Raw genomic sequence first — 12,624 nt, forward strand, 5'->3', positions numbered from 1 at the left:
TTTCACCCACCTCGGAAGGATGGAAGGCTGAGTCAACCCTGAGCCGGTGAGATAGCAATAGCAATAGCAGTTAGACTTATATACCGCTTCATAGGGCTTTCAGCCCTCTCTAAGCGGTTTACAGAGTCAGCATATCGCCCCCAACAACAATCCGGGTCCTCATTTCACCCACCTCGGAAGGATGGAAGGCTGAGTCAACCCTGAGCCGGTGAGATAGCAATAGCAATAGCAGTTAGACTTATATACCGCTTCATAGGGCTTTCAGCCCTCTCTAAGCGGTTTACAGAGTCAGCATATCGCCCCCAACAACAATCCGGGTGCTCATTTTACCCACCTCGGAAGGATGGAAGGCTGAGTCAACCTTGAGCCGGTGAGATTTGAACAGCCGAACTGCAGAACTGCAGTCAACTGAAGTAGCCTGCAGTGCTGCATTTAACCACTGCGTCACCTCGGCTCGGCTGTATAAAATATACACATATACATACATATATACATATTTGTTTTCTGAGGTTTTCGCGGGTGTTAGTATGTAGGTCTTTGGTTATTCGGGTTATTAAAATTGGAGGTGTCTTGGCGACGTTTCGACGAAGTCTCATTCGTCATCTTCAGGCTTCGTGCTTCAAGGAGCAATGGATATAGGAAGGTGAAAAAGCTTAAATTGTCTTTGCTGGACACTAAGGGGATAGCACAATGGGAAGGTAGGGAGGTTTCTTAAGGGAAATATTTCAGCAATGTGACATGACTCGGAAATACTTTTATCTAATTACGAGTTATCACATCTCCGGAGGTATCTAAATACCATAGAAGAAACTTTGAAGTCTGTTTTAAGGAAATGGCAGGTAGAGGGTAATGTGGAAGCACACCATAGCTTGGATTTGGAAAAATATATAGTTCTTGATCTACAATGGCCTTGATGGTGAAGGAAAAACTAAGCACTGGGGCTAGCAAAAAGCACTAAAATTTTCCGTGTTACTGTCCTTTTCCCCATCACTCCAATCATCTAGTGAATCATAAAAATACATACATGAAATAAGTCATTAAAAAGAAACAAAGCTGCTATGTATGCAGTGCACATATTTGATGCCCAATCTATTGCTTCTTTGCATTGTAATATCCCACTCCTAATCAGTGTTTCCTAGATTAAATCTAAAGTACAAAAATAACAATGTGGCAGTGAATTTATTTCACAGAATATACCGTAGTGAAGCTAAGGAGAAATGATGAAGTTGTAATGTGGACGTTATTCAAAAAAAAAAAAAAACAACAAGATAAGGTAAATACAATTGTTTGGGACATTTTTATGTACTGGCGCACAGCTGCAAGTTGATAATACACGATATAATGTTAAAGGCAGTTAATGAATTAATACATTGCACAGTAATTAATTAGTTCTGAGTAGACTCTGATAATCTTGGAGGTGAAAATGTAGATCTGCAGAATAAAGTGCCATTATCTTTTACGAAAACAAGAACAATTCAATTAATAACATGTCCACCGTTCCTTTGTAAAAATAGTTGAATAAATATAAAATTTATTTGTGGCTTCATTAAAAGCTTGTAATTTCTAATCTATTTGGTTTCAATATACTCCAGACTTTGCTTGATAAAGAACGATGCCGGGAATGGGACCTGGGAAGTCGGAAGGGGGTCAGGGAGGGGGGTTCAGGGGGTGGGTGGGGGGGGGAGGGTGGAAATATAGACTCAATTTTCAGACCAATGAATGCACTTGGATACTGTTGCTTTTTTTTCTTTCTTTTTCTTTTCTTCTTTCTTCTCCTTTTATTTTTCTTTTGTTTTAGTACAAAACAAATAGACCAATGAATACTAGAAATACACCGAAGCGAGGTGTAGAGGGAAAGAAGAGGGGGGAATTAAGAGGGAGTGAGAAGGGAATGTAAGGAGGGTGAGATGGTGGGAAGGGGAGAAAGGAATGGCTGAGGGGGAGGGGAAGTAGAAGAGGGGATTGTTGGAAGGGAGAAATGAAAGTTGGAGGGGGAGAAGGAAGGGTGTATGTAGGATAGAAGTGTTATGAGTTGTTTATTGCTTCTTTTTTTTTAACTGCACAGTATTTAAGTGATTGTATAAAGGAAAATGAAAATGTAATAAAAGATTAATCTTAAAAAAAAAAGAAGCTTGTGCAAGCGTAATTAGCAATCGAAGGCTGAATAGACATTTTGTTTGCCTTTCCAGAGTTTACGTGCATTGATAGGAAAAAAAAAAAGTGGAAACACAAGGAGTAAACACTGCTCCTTTTATTGAATTTAGAAGATGTCTAGTAATGCGACTGAATCTCAAAGGATCCACAAAGGAAGACCTATTTGCACATTAATCTTGGCCACAATAACCTCATCCAACACCCTTGGTTGGATTTTACAATTTCTTGCTTTCACTTGTATATAATTCTAGGGTTGTTTTTTTTTTTACAAAACCATTTGATAAGTATATATATAAAAAAATACAAATGCACTAAGTAGCTCATGAATAGGCAGCTGAAAACTTTAGGGCAGGAATGATGTTAAGACAGCGCGCATGGTAACATGTCATTTTAATTTTTGTTACAAATTATGCACTAAAGCATCATAATGCTGCCAAATAAACTAATTAAAGCCCCCCAACCTCTCCATCCTTCCTGCTTCTCATTAGAGTGAATCTTTTTGGAATAGTTGAGTTGTTCAGCAAATAGTTTATGTATTTAAAATATTTATACAGTCTTATAACAAGCTCTCGGTGGCTCCCAATCAAAATTTAAAACATGCATCTTGTAAGCATCCTGAAAAAAAAACCTGAGAACTCCATAAAATACTCTTGAAAGCAAACTCCTTTAAAAAAACAAATTTTGATTACTGTATAAATATTTCTGTGGAATTAGGGGAATGAACAAACAGCACAAGAGCAGTGTAAATGGGACTACAGATTTTTCCCCTTAGAACTACAAGCTTCACAGTGAGATCAATTCTTTCATGTTAATACTCATCAGTTCAACAACTCAGAACATCCTCCTACACACAGAGTCTTCCTGGTGCTCCCAGAATGGAATCTGCTCAGCTGGCATAGACTTCTAGAAGAGGCCCATGGAAGGTTCTTGCTCTTTGTAAAACAAAAGGTGGTTGTGGTAGACCAACTAATATACCTTCTAAAGCAGAGGTGGGTTTCCTACCAGTTCGCACCTATGCGGTAGAACCGGTTTGTCAAATCTACCGAACCGGTTAGAGGAGGTTCCACCAGTGGACCCGGAAAGCAGGCCACCCCTACAGAAGAGGTTCCAAACATTTTTTGAAACCCACCACTGGTCCTTGGAGATGATTATTCTACACTATCATGCTCCTATTTATAAAACTCAGGGCCTCTGTGAAAGGTAAGGATGACTACTGCGTTTGTGGTGCAATCAGAACATTGCGTGTGTTGAAGTTGTTTTAACGCAAACCAAAGATGCCTTTTAAAAAACAAGTTTACATCCTATTCTTATGCATGCCAGTGCTGTGTGTGAGGTCATTTAAGGTGGTTCTGACCAGTGTCGTCGGCATCTTCATATCCGGTCACATGGGCGGCAAGCCACTCCCATCCGGTCACATGGGTGGCAAGCCACTCCCACAAAGGAGGCCACACCCACAGAGTAGGTTCGAACAATTTTTGAAACCCACCACTGTTCTGAAGTGTAATCTTTTAGCTATCAGAGTTATTTGGTGAACCATCAAAGGTAGTATTAGCTGCTGTTGCTATATTATTTGTGTTGATATCAGGGGTGGGATGCTTTGGGGGAATGCATGTTGTGTTTCTTTTAATTTGTTGTGTCTTATTTTGTTTTAATCCTTTTTAATATTTCTTATTTCTTATTTCTGTAAGCCGCCCGGAGTCCTCCGGGATTGGGTGGCCTATAAATTCAATAATTGGAAATGTAAATGAAAACCTGTAGCTAATGTTATGGCCGGTTCAGAGAACCTCCAAATCCCACCCCTGGCTGGCCATGCCCTTTCTGCCCTGCCTATCCAGGAGTCTCCACGCAGCCTGTTTTGGGTGCAAGGTAAGTGCAGGGCCTGTGCGGAGATTTGGGGAGGGGGAAAATGGGCCTCCTGAAAGTTCTGGAAGGCAGAAACGGAAGGCCTCTGGAGCCCAGGGGAGCCAGTTTTTACCCTCCCGGAGGCACAAGGAAAGTCTCAGGAGCCTGGGGAAGGTGAAAAATGCCTCCCCACCATGGCCACGCCCACACAGCAACCGGGCAGAGAACCCATTGCTGAAATTTTTGCAGCCCACCCGTGGTTGATATTATATATTAAATTGTGGTTCACGGCCCAGAATTTTTATAGTGAGATTTGAACTGCCAAATTACAGGCAGCCTGTAGGGAGCAGAAGTAGCCTGCAGTACTGCACTCTAACCATTGCACCACTGTGGTTCACGTGCATATCTAAGGATAATTTAAACAAGTGTTTTTCAATTTGGCAACTTTAAAATTTATGGACTTCAACTTCCAGAATTCCTAAGTCGGCAAGCATTTCTGGGCGTTGAAGTCCACATATCTTAAAGTTATTGAGTTTGGGAAATATTGATTGAAGCACTGATCCCTATCCCTGGGAGGTTGATTCTGGTTTCTACTCCACCTGTGATGAAGGTAATAGGTGGGGCTTAGACTCAAATCTTAACTGTAAAAATAAGATGGGTGTATGGGATGGTAAGAAAGCAATCTCAATTATATTGTCAATTGTAGGGGAGAAAAATTGTTATAAATACATATTATTAACAATAGTTATGAGATTATATAATTGTGAATGTATATATGAGAAATAATTTTTTTTTAAAAAAATCTTAACTTGATTCAACCCCTTAAAATCCCTGTGCTTTCCACTAACTATGACTAAAAAGACAACAAATGGCAATTGTTTTTGTTTTTTCCTGTGTGATACAGCATCTATTTCAGTGTTTCTCAACCTTGGTAACTTGAAGATGTCCGGACTTCAACTCCCAGAATTCCCCAGCCAGCGAATGCTGGCTGGGGAATTCTGGGAGTTGAAGTCCGGACATCTTCAAGTTGCCAAGGTTGAGAAACACTGATCTATTTAATCAATTTTCAGCCCACATTCCATTAAAAGCAATCTGAAATTGAACTAAATTTTGCAGAATTATAGCCTCTCCTGAGATTGCAGCACATGCCAAATTGAAGACAAAACATGGGTTTTGAGATTTGCCAATAACATTTTATTTCTTGGCAGAATTGAAAATAATGTTCAAGCACAGTTGACACTTCTGAGGGGATAAATCTGCCAGGTTTCAGATGATTAGGTTCAAGGGTTTTATGCTGCTATCCTAGTTAATGAAAAATGTTGTAAGACAAATGTCCCAAAAAAAATGCAAAAAAGAAAGAAAGAAAGAGAAAGACAGAAAAGAAAGAAAGAGAAAGATATAAAGCTAATTCACAGTAGAGTTTTAAAAATAAACACGTCAAATGGCCTGCTGTGATATTCTTCATTTTCAATTCGCTGGTGACTCTTTGATCAATGTCTTCAAGACTGTGGCCCTCAGGCTAATGAATTAATCCTCAGACAGCTCTTGTGATGATTTGCAACCTTGGAACTAAAGGATGGAACCTAGAATTGTGTCTTCTTTTTCTTCAAATGGTCACATCTGTTAGATACAAGTCAGGACAATTCTAAACTCTCTGTGGTGGTTTGAATCCAGATGCAGAAACCTATACCAGTGTTTCTCAACCTTGGCAACTTGAAGATGTCCGGACTTCAACTCCCAGAATTCCCCAGCCAGCATTCGCTGGCTGGGGAATTCTGGGAGTTGAAATCCGGACATCTTCAAGTTGCCAAGGTTGAGAAACACTGACCTATACATTGCTAGATAAAAATGGTCTCATTTCTTTAAAATTAGGATCCCTTTCATACAATTCACTTGTAGATGAAAATTATAGATACAGAAAATTACTTTTTATAACAATTTAGATACCACCAAAAAAAAATCAATTTTAAATTTATATATATGACGTATGTATATCTTGTTGGGACACTGGAACAAAAAGCTCAGGTTCATCTTCTGATTTAGAAAAAAATGATCAGTTTAAAACCCATAAGACTACCTGGGAGGTAATTTGGAAAGATAATATGCCCCATTAAGGAATTTAGTAGCATTGTTGCACTTTACTATAACGTTTTAAAATATTGTTGTTTCTTAACAAAAGGTTTTGGGGAAGATAAATGAAAGGTTTTACAAGATGTGTAGTTTTGGGGAAGCTGACCCTTGTAATGCATTATAATGAATATTTCTATGCATGCTTGCAGTCTGTTAGCATTGTTAATGAGTGATTTAAACAAGTTTATTTCACAATAGCATTCTTATCTTAGTGCCTGCACACCACAGAAATACACAGTCAAGGTTGGAATGTAATTCTTACAGCTGACCTCTTTGATCTTGGAAAATTTAATAGAGCCGGACCCATCATCTACCTTTCTAGCATCCCTTTCTCAATTACATATGAATTGACTCAGACCACTAATCCATGTAATCTGGTACCTCTACTTTGAGGGACAACAGCTCTCCCAGGCTTTCCTTTCCAACCTCTTTTGACTGGAAATGCTACTCAAGGAATCTTGGACCTGAAACAATACACCGAGGAAATCACTGAAATATTCACATGCAACTTCACTAAAATGTTTATCTTAAGTATGGGAAATCCACAGTAAAGAAATGATTTATAGGTAACTTTGAAGGATTTTTAAAGCTCTAAGGAATCACCCGTGAGCTGGGTTGTGAGTGTGGTAATGATCTCCAGTTCACGCCACTGTTAATTTGATCCAGTTTAGACTAGAGATTTTTTAAAATATACTTTTTTTATTTTCCATTTTCATAACATATAATCCACATGTATACTATTACATAGCCAATATCCTATTGTATTAAGTAGTAATTACATCAGTTCCTCTTGCCATCAATGCCCAGAAAGATAAAAACCCATTATTAGCTCTTCTGCTCTCCATACACCTCTTTCTTCTACCTCTCTCCTACCTCCTTTCTTCCCTCCATCATCCTTTTCTACTCTACTTCCCCTTCCCTTCTCCTTCTCCTCTCTCTTCATTCCACTCCTCCTTATCCTCCTCATCTCCCCCCCATACCTTATCTCCTATCCCTCTCTTCCTATCTTTCTTCTCTCCTCTGTTTCCCACTCTTCCTCTCATTGGTGTATTTCAGCTTCTGAGCAAACTCCATTCTATGTTGATGGCATTTATGCTTCCATATCAATATACTTAACATATTAGATCTTCTGCTCTCCATACACCTCTTTCTTCTGCCTCTCTCCTACCTCCTTTCTTCCCTCCATCATCCTTTCCTACTCTACTTCCCCTTCCTTTCTCCTTCTCCTCTCTCTTCATTCCACTCCTCCTTCTCCTCCTCATCTTCCCCCTTTACCCTCCCTCCTATCCCTCTCTTCCTACCTTTCTTCTCTCCTTTCCCACTCTTCCTCTCATTCACTTGGTATATTTCAGCTTCTGAGCAAACTCCATTCTATGTTGATGGTATTTATGCTTCCGTATCAATATACTTAACATATCTTAGTTTTAAAGAAAAAATACCGTATATACTCGAGTATAGGCCGACCCGAATATAAGCCGAGGCACCTAATTTTACCACAAAAAACTGGAAAAGTTATTGACTCGAGTATAAGCCTAGGGTGGGAAATGCAGCAGCTACCGATAAATTTCAAAAATAAAAATAGATACCAATAATGCCATTGCCCATTGAATAACATATACAGCCTGCCTGTGCCCATTAAATATACAGTAGCCATTGTAAAAATTTGCTCTGCATAACAAATTCTTATCACACAATACCGGTGTATTCAATGAAATACTTCACTCACCTCATGATGCTGATGTCCCGCTGTGATGATGATGTCCCGCCTCCTATGACACACGGCACAGTGATTCCTATCATTGGATCACTGTACCAGAGGAGGTGGGACATCGCTATGTGGCTGCTTGCCATAACAAGGAGGAGGTGGGACATCGTTGCAGAGCGGCAGGAGGGGGAGGAAGGGGAATCGTAAGATAGCCCTGCATTACATTAGAACGTGAGGAGGGGGGAGGGTGCAGTGCACGCTGTGCGGCAAACTGACACAGAGGGAGGGGAAACTCAGGGGCGCTGGGCCATTCACGAGCGTCACCCAGCGGCATGGCCCCGCCCCTTTTTCTCCTCCATTTCGGGCAAATTTTTCACTGACTCGAGTATAAGCCGAGGCGGCTTTTTTCAGCTCAAAAAGTGGGCTGAAAAACTAGGCTTATACTTGAGTATATACAGTAAGAGAAGATAGTTTAGACTAGAGATTAAGGTAGCAGGCTAGGAAGTGGGAGACTGAGAATTCTAGTGCCACTTTAACCATGAAAGCTAGCTGGGTGACCTTGGGTGACCAGTCACTCTCTCTCAGCCCAACTCACCTCACAGGGTTGTTGTGGGGAAAATAGGAGGCAAAATGGTGTGTTAGAGATGTTAGCTGCCTTGAGTTGTTTCTAAAAAACCAATAAAGGTGGGATACAAATAAAATAAATATCATTTCAGAATGGAGATACCAATTTACCAATTTACCAGGGTTATGATAGGAACAAAAACCTCATGGGTTATTCTTAAACTCACAGGCATATCTTAAATTGTTGTCTATATTATTTTTGTATTGACATTATATAAATAATGCAATGATTTTTAGTGAAGAGATTCACGCCTTTATAGCAATAGCACTTAGACTTATATACCACTTCATAGTGCTTTTTACAGCCCTCTCTAAGCGGTTTACAGAGTCAGCATATTGCCCCCCCCACAATCTGGCTCCTCATTTTACCCACCTCGGAAGGACGGAAGGCTGAGTCAACCTTGAACCTGGTGAGATTTGAACTGCCAAACTGCAGCTAGCAGCAAGCTGAAGTATCCTGCAGTACTGCACTTTAATTACTGCGCCATCTTGGCTTTCAATTATGTGTTTAAAAAAAACCACAGAGCAAATATGAAAGGGTTGCTTTGGGAAATACTAGGATCACATTGTAAAATGACCAAAAACACATTGTTTAATAGTGTTCTTTGGACATATCTATTATGTGACCAGATTGCTGGAATTACAAAAAGTGATTAAGTATATGAATGGTTTTTTACCAGACAACTTTGCAGACAAGCAATTTATTCTTCAACGCCTCAGAATAAGAGGTTAAAATTGAAACTGATTGGCAGTGATACGAACTCGTTGAGAAGAGTCACATTCCCAGTAACAACACACTTTTAGAATGGTTACAAATCACATTTCCCCACTATTGACATATCCGCAAGATGCTGCTACTCCAAAGAAGATAGCTCAGTTCTGCACAAATTAGTAATGATTGCATGTTTTATTGGACTGCAAAATAGTTTTGCTGTAAAGGCCCTTTGAAACTCCCCATTTTGTACATCTAAGGCGAGATTGCTAAAATAATTCTTTGCAAACCTCGTTTTGAACTAATTTGCTTCATAACTCCCAGAGTTAGTTGCAAATAAACTCTTAATTATTGAGTAGCCCATACAGTGGGCAGTTTTGAAATGCATTTTAAAAATTTGACAGAAACAAGTATTTTAAGGGAATATACAATTTCAAATGTAGATTTAACTACAGTGTAAATGATATGGCAGATAAAATAATTGCAGGTTGATGAAAAACCAGGAAATCCTAGTCGTTCCCAACTGGTATTTTCTACGTATGATGAAGATCTAACTTCATATTTTTTGTACATAGCATGGCTAATAGGCTTTTGCAAGGAAGATATGACAATGAAAAAAAAATCAGGAAACGAACTGGAAAATTAAGAACTGGATATTGTATGCAGGTGAAGCTGCACTTCCAATTATTCATCCAAGGGATTCTTTAGAATTAATAAGGAATATGGTTTGGTATAAGGATATTGAATTAATTAATAAGAACAACACTGAAATGAAGTTTCCCTAAAGAAGAAACAGCAAATGTATTACTGTTAAAGCAATTAAGTACTTGGGAACTCACTTAATAAAAACAATGAAGAAAAATGACTTCCAGACTTACAAAAAAATAATTAAAATTTTGTTAAATTTATTTAACATATATTAGCATTGACCTGGAAGAACAGCAGTAGCAAAAATGGATATTTACCAAGTTTTAATTTTCTATTTGCGGTACGAAATCTCGTACAAAACTACCAAGCCAAGTTCTAACTTACCCCACAGACTGGATTTTATAACCTTATGTCTGGGTTACTTCTACTGAGAGAGCAGGATTTCCAGACAGCTTGCATAAATAGCTTTAGTTTATAGAAACAGAAATGCAAAAAAAATAATGCAATACATTATTCAGTCAAAAGCAGCAGGTTAAAACTATGGAATAAATACAGAAAAAAGAGTGAGCCCGGATTCATTGGCCTTGCCTCAGTGTTAAATATTTCTTTAATGAAGGTGAATGTACAAAAATGTAATCAGTGGAGAGAGAATAATTCATACAGAATTATGAATTCCCGATTCTTAATAAGACAAAGATGAAATCCTTTAAGACTCTCTCTTCACAATAGTCAAAATCATCTTCAAATAACCAGTATAGTTCAAAGGGAATTGCAAAAACAGGACAGAAATACTCGGACTGAATATGACTTGTAACACAGAACTCTGAAAACTTTGCAGAGCTTGTTCACAAGCTGATACTGAAATATTACACAGAAATTAAATAAATTAAAGAGTAGATGATTAAATAGATGCAGAACCTAAACAGTATAATTGATATGGAAAAATGCGAATGTCATGAATTTAGCCTAACCCTGATACTGAAAGAAAATTGGGTATAAGATGTTTTACTCTTGATACATTATGCCAGTGCTGATTCTCAAAATAGAGAACTTGTTTTGTAAAAATTAATAATCTGGTTGGATCAGCCATTCCTATTCAGCAACAATATTGTAAATAAAAACTAGCTTAAAATCCTGGGTGAATTACATAATTTCCTCTTTTTTTACTCTCTGGGATCATCTATTTGTGTTCCAATATCCCAAATTTGTTTCAATTTGCTGTTTGCCATTGTTTAGGAACAGGGGGATGTATAAATCAACAAATAGGTAAGAGGAAAAAATTAATTCCTGCTTTCAACAGCAGGACACTATGATTTTGATTTCACTTCAGCCTTGGTTACAGATACTTGGGGAATGATTGGGAAATAAGTTCTGAATACAGAAATAGTTCTTGTTCAAAGACCTTCAGAAGGAAGCCAAAATAAGACTCCGCAATCTCTCTTGTCCCCACTTTCTCTTCATCAATCTGCACCAGTCTGTGCATGGACACGGAAGCAGTTCAAATAAATCCTGACAGAGATTTTGTTAGGAAGATGTCAATTACAGCTGGTAATTGTCAGTGCTGATCTTTAGGAGAAAGGAAAACCATTGACAGTCTTTCAACACAGCCATTACTCTCAGTTCAGGGTGACACGAACAGGAAGCTCTCAGATATAAATCAAGATGTCCACAAATATATATATAGAACAGAACAGAAATCCTCTATTCTCCCATCTCTCTCAAATAGAAAAAAAATCTCTTTTGTGAAATTCCCAACAAACATTCTAATATTCTTTAAACCATTAACCATCTCGTGACTAAAGATCCCTGATTCCCCATCCCACATACAGCTTCTTACCTTCCCAACGTACAGAGGATCTGTTCCCGTGTATTCTTCCAGAACGAAGAACTGGTTCCACACCCAACTCCTCTTCATCCGTTGATGAAGAAGCAAGTTGTCTGAGAGATTTTGTCCTTGGCCTTTGCTTGGAGGTCTGCTAGTTCCAGATAATACAGTTGTAATGAGGTTCATCATAAAGCAAAAACTGAGTCCGAGCCACTTCTTTGCATTGTCCATTCTGCTCGATGTCCGCATTTTCATACGAAGATTGTTCTCTAAAGAATCCAATAGATAGATCTGCGAAACTTCCAAATAAAGCCTTTCGGTGATACTGGGCAAGCACCTTAAAGGAGAATAATATCCTGTAAAGTTAAAGAAGATCTACTATCAGCTTTTTGGGGAAAAAAGAAACTCTCTTAAAAAAGAAAAAAGAAGAAACCTGAGCCATGGAGTATTTGATCTCCCTCATAAAAATGTAGGGCTGTTGCATATAAAGGAAGCTTCTCGTTTGAAATGAAGGCAATAATTGACTAGCTAGAGAGGAAGACCTCGCTAGCAGAACTGCTGGATTTCACTGTATTATTAATTGACTTGGGTTAACAGGTATTTTCTCTGGAAATATTTATGATCAAATGTCTTTGATAGTGGTTACAAGGAGAAATTCTGTTCGTATAAATTATAATTCATAACTAATAACTACGCAATGATTTCTCTTTCTCTCCCTCTCCTCATTTGACTTCTGCAACATGTTCATTGTCACCTACAACATTTTTTTTTGATCAGTGGTATTATAACACTTTGATTTAAATTTAGCAGCTGCCATCTATTTTTCACTTTCATTATTTTTTTAGCAGTCAACCTTCAACCGCTTTAAGCCAGCTTCACAATTTTGCTTGCTTTTTTTGAAAAACTAGTGACATCAGCTAATGCAACATTTCTGGAGTTTTGAATGGTTGGTTAATCATTATATTATCAAAAAAAAAAAGTCCC

General features: G+C 38.4%; 1 protein-coding gene across 1 annotated transcript in view; it reads right to left on the reverse strand.

Moving 5' to 3' along the window:
* Window positions 1-12,624, reverse strand: part of CDH20 (cadherin 20) — a 75,465-nt gene that overhangs the window by 31,720 nt on the left and 31,121 nt on the right. Inside the window, exon 2 of the mRNA XM_087707581.1 lies at window positions 11,653-11,996. Coding sequence (XP_087563707.1) covers window positions 11,653-11,895 — 243 coding nt within the window. The 5' untranslated portion in view covers window positions 11,896-11,996. The remainder of the gene's footprint in view (window positions 1-11,652; window positions 11,997-12,624) is intronic.

Source organism: Thamnophis sirtalis, unplaced genomic scaffold (assembly GCF_051295495.1).
Source record: "Thamnophis sirtalis isolate CommonGarterSnake01/CBP01778 unplaced genomic scaffold, rThaSir2_p1.2 scaffold_2, whole genome shotgun sequence".
NCBI classification, from domain to species: Eukaryota; Metazoa; Chordata; class Lepidosauria; order Squamata; family Natricidae; genus Thamnophis; species Thamnophis sirtalis.